The 2,238-nt window shown below is 51.5% G+C and overlaps 1 protein-coding gene across 1 annotated transcript; it reads right to left on the reverse strand.

Annotated features, from left to right (window-relative positions):
• Positions 1–39: 39 nt before the first annotated feature.
• LOC122546123 (transferrin receptor protein 2-like) lies at positions 40–1,728 on the reverse strand. The gene is made up of 2 exons (XM_043684943.1): positions 1,561–1,728; positions 40–263 (listed from the first exon to the last, which is right to left on the reverse strand). The coding sequence occupies exons 1-2, from the start codon at positions 1,711–1,713 to the stop codon at positions 129–131; spliced, it is 288 nt and encodes a 95-aa protein (XP_043540878.1). The 5' UTR covers positions 1,714–1,728; the 3' UTR covers positions 40–128.
• Between the last annotated feature and the right edge of the window lie 510 nt (positions 1,729–2,238).

The following is a 2,238-nucleotide window of genomic DNA, read 5'->3' on the forward strand; positions in this document are numbered from 1 at the left end:
ATACCGGCGAGGTCCCATCCCCTCCACAAGACCGAGACCTCCTTGGTGGGGGGATGGGGTGGGAGGGGGTGTGTGTGAGACCTGGAAATCAATCCAGGTGGGGTTGGAAGGTGGGGAGGTGCCAGGGTTCACTGGTGTGTACTTACATGTCCTGAGAGACAGCTGTTGCTGTAGAAATCCTGTTGTCTAAATCCCTGCTGATAGTCACTGGGGTCAAGATAGATCAGAACACCAGTCGCTCCATACTGCTCAGCTGAGGCTACCTGTGAACACCAACAATCATAGAGGTGTACAGCACGGAAACAGACCCTTCGGCCCAACTCATCCATGCCAACCAGATACCCCAACCCAATCTAGTCCCATTTGCCAGCGTTTGGCCCAAATCCCTCCAAACCCTTCCTATTCATGTCCCCATCCACCTCTTAAATGTTGCAATTGTACCAGCCTCCACCACTTCCTCTGGCAGCTCGTTCCATACACGTACCACCCTCTGTGTGAAAGGGTTGCCCCTTAGGTCTCTTTTATATTGATTAGATTACTTACAGTGTGAAAACAGGCCCTTCGGCCCAACACACCGACCCTCCGAAGGGCAACCCACCCAGACCCATTCCCCTGCATTTACCCCTTCACCTAACACTACGGGCAATTTAGCATGGCCAATTCACCTGACCTGCACATCTTTGGACTGTGGGAGGAAACCGGAGCACCCGGAGGAAACCCACGCAGACACGGGGAGAATGTGCAAACTCCACACAGTCAGTCGCCCAAGGCTGGAATTGAACCTGGGACCCTGGTGCTGTAAGGCAGTAGCGCTAACCACCGAGCCACTGTGCCATTTCACATCATCTTTCCTACAGCAGGGAGGCTGGAATTACGTGTGGCTTAACCAATGTCCCAGACAGATGGAACATGACTTCCCAACCCCTATACTCAATGCACTAACCAATGAAGGGAAGCATAACAAAAGCCTTCTTCAGAACCCTATCAGGTCACCTTACAGCAGGAATTACTCTCCCAGGACAGGGACAGCACAGGGTTAGATACAGAGTAAAGCTCCCTCGACACTGTCCCCCCATCAAACACTCCCAGGACAGGGACAGCACGGGGTTAGATACACGTAAAATACGAAGATAGTGTTATTATGTTGTCTGTCCTGTCTATCAACCGGGTGACAATCCTGGTCCTGAGGAAGGGGGTTATTTGATTGATGTGCGAAGGGATCAGTGATGGGCTGGATCAGCTCAGACAGAGCAGGGGCCTGCGTACAGTCTCTCACTCCAGCCTCTCGCGCCTGAACTCAAGCCTGAGGCCTTCACCAGGTTCCCTCACTCATTCCACCTTCGAGCAAACTGACCCAGAAAAAAATGTAGACCATCACCTTGAGAGATCCGCAGGGAATATCCTGCTGGAACACACACATAAGCAACAGAGACCAATCAGCCCATCAGGCCTGCTCCCCCAACCAGTGTGACTGGCACCCCCTTCCTTGCCCATTCTCTGTTTCCATTAGTTTTTGGATGTAATCATCTTAAAGCCTTCAGTAAGTTTGATTGGACCAACCTTCTCAGCAAAGCTAATGCGGCCGACTCGGAGAATGACAATGTTGCCTTGGACAGGGACATTATGCTTCTTCAGTGTCTCAAAGTCCTCATTTCTCCCATAGTAACCATAGACCAATCCTCCCTGCAAAATCGCAAAAACAGGCCTGGTCATTTACCGTCTCTGAACATCATCAAAGTATCACAGGGTTATAGGCAGAGCACAGCTCACTCTATGCTTTTAAACAGAAAGGAAAGCTCCATCTGCACTCTCTACCCATCCCAGGACAGGGACAGCACGGGGTTAGATACAGAGTAAAGCTCCCTCTACACTGTCCCCCCATCAAACACTCCCAGGACAGGGACAACACAGGGTTAGATACAAAGTAAAGCTCCCTCTACACTGTGCCCCCATCAAACACTCCCATGACCGGGACAGCATGGGGTTAGATACAGAGTAAAGCTCCCTCTACACTGTTCCCCCCATCAAACACTCCCAGGACAGGGACAGCACAGGGTTAAATACAGAGTAAAGCTCTCTCTACACTGTCCCCATCAAACACTCCCAGGACAGGGACAGCACAGGGTTCGATACAGAGTAAAGCTCCCTCTACACTGTCCCCCCATCAAACACTCCCAGGGACAGGGACAGCACGGGGTTAGATACAGAGTAAAGCTCCCTCTACACTGTCCCCCAGCA

This window comes from Chiloscyllium plagiosum, unplaced genomic scaffold (genome assembly GCF_004010195.1).
Source record: "Chiloscyllium plagiosum isolate BGI_BamShark_2017 unplaced genomic scaffold, ASM401019v2 scaf_7477, whole genome shotgun sequence".
NCBI classification, from domain to species: Eukaryota; Metazoa; Chordata; class Chondrichthyes; order Orectolobiformes; family Hemiscylliidae; genus Chiloscyllium; species Chiloscyllium plagiosum.

What these genes read in the sequence shown, in the direction of transcription:
- LOC122546123 (XM_043684943.1), bottom strand. Translation starts at nt 1,713, where the DNA reads ATGACCAGGCCTGTTTTTGCGATTTTGCAGGGAGGATTGGTCTATGGT. An exon ending in GCATTAGCTTTGCTGAGAAG is followed by an intron (nt 264 to 1,560) that starts GTTGGTCCAATC and finishes TGGTGTTCACAG; the next exon opens with GTAGCCTCAGCTGAGCAGTA.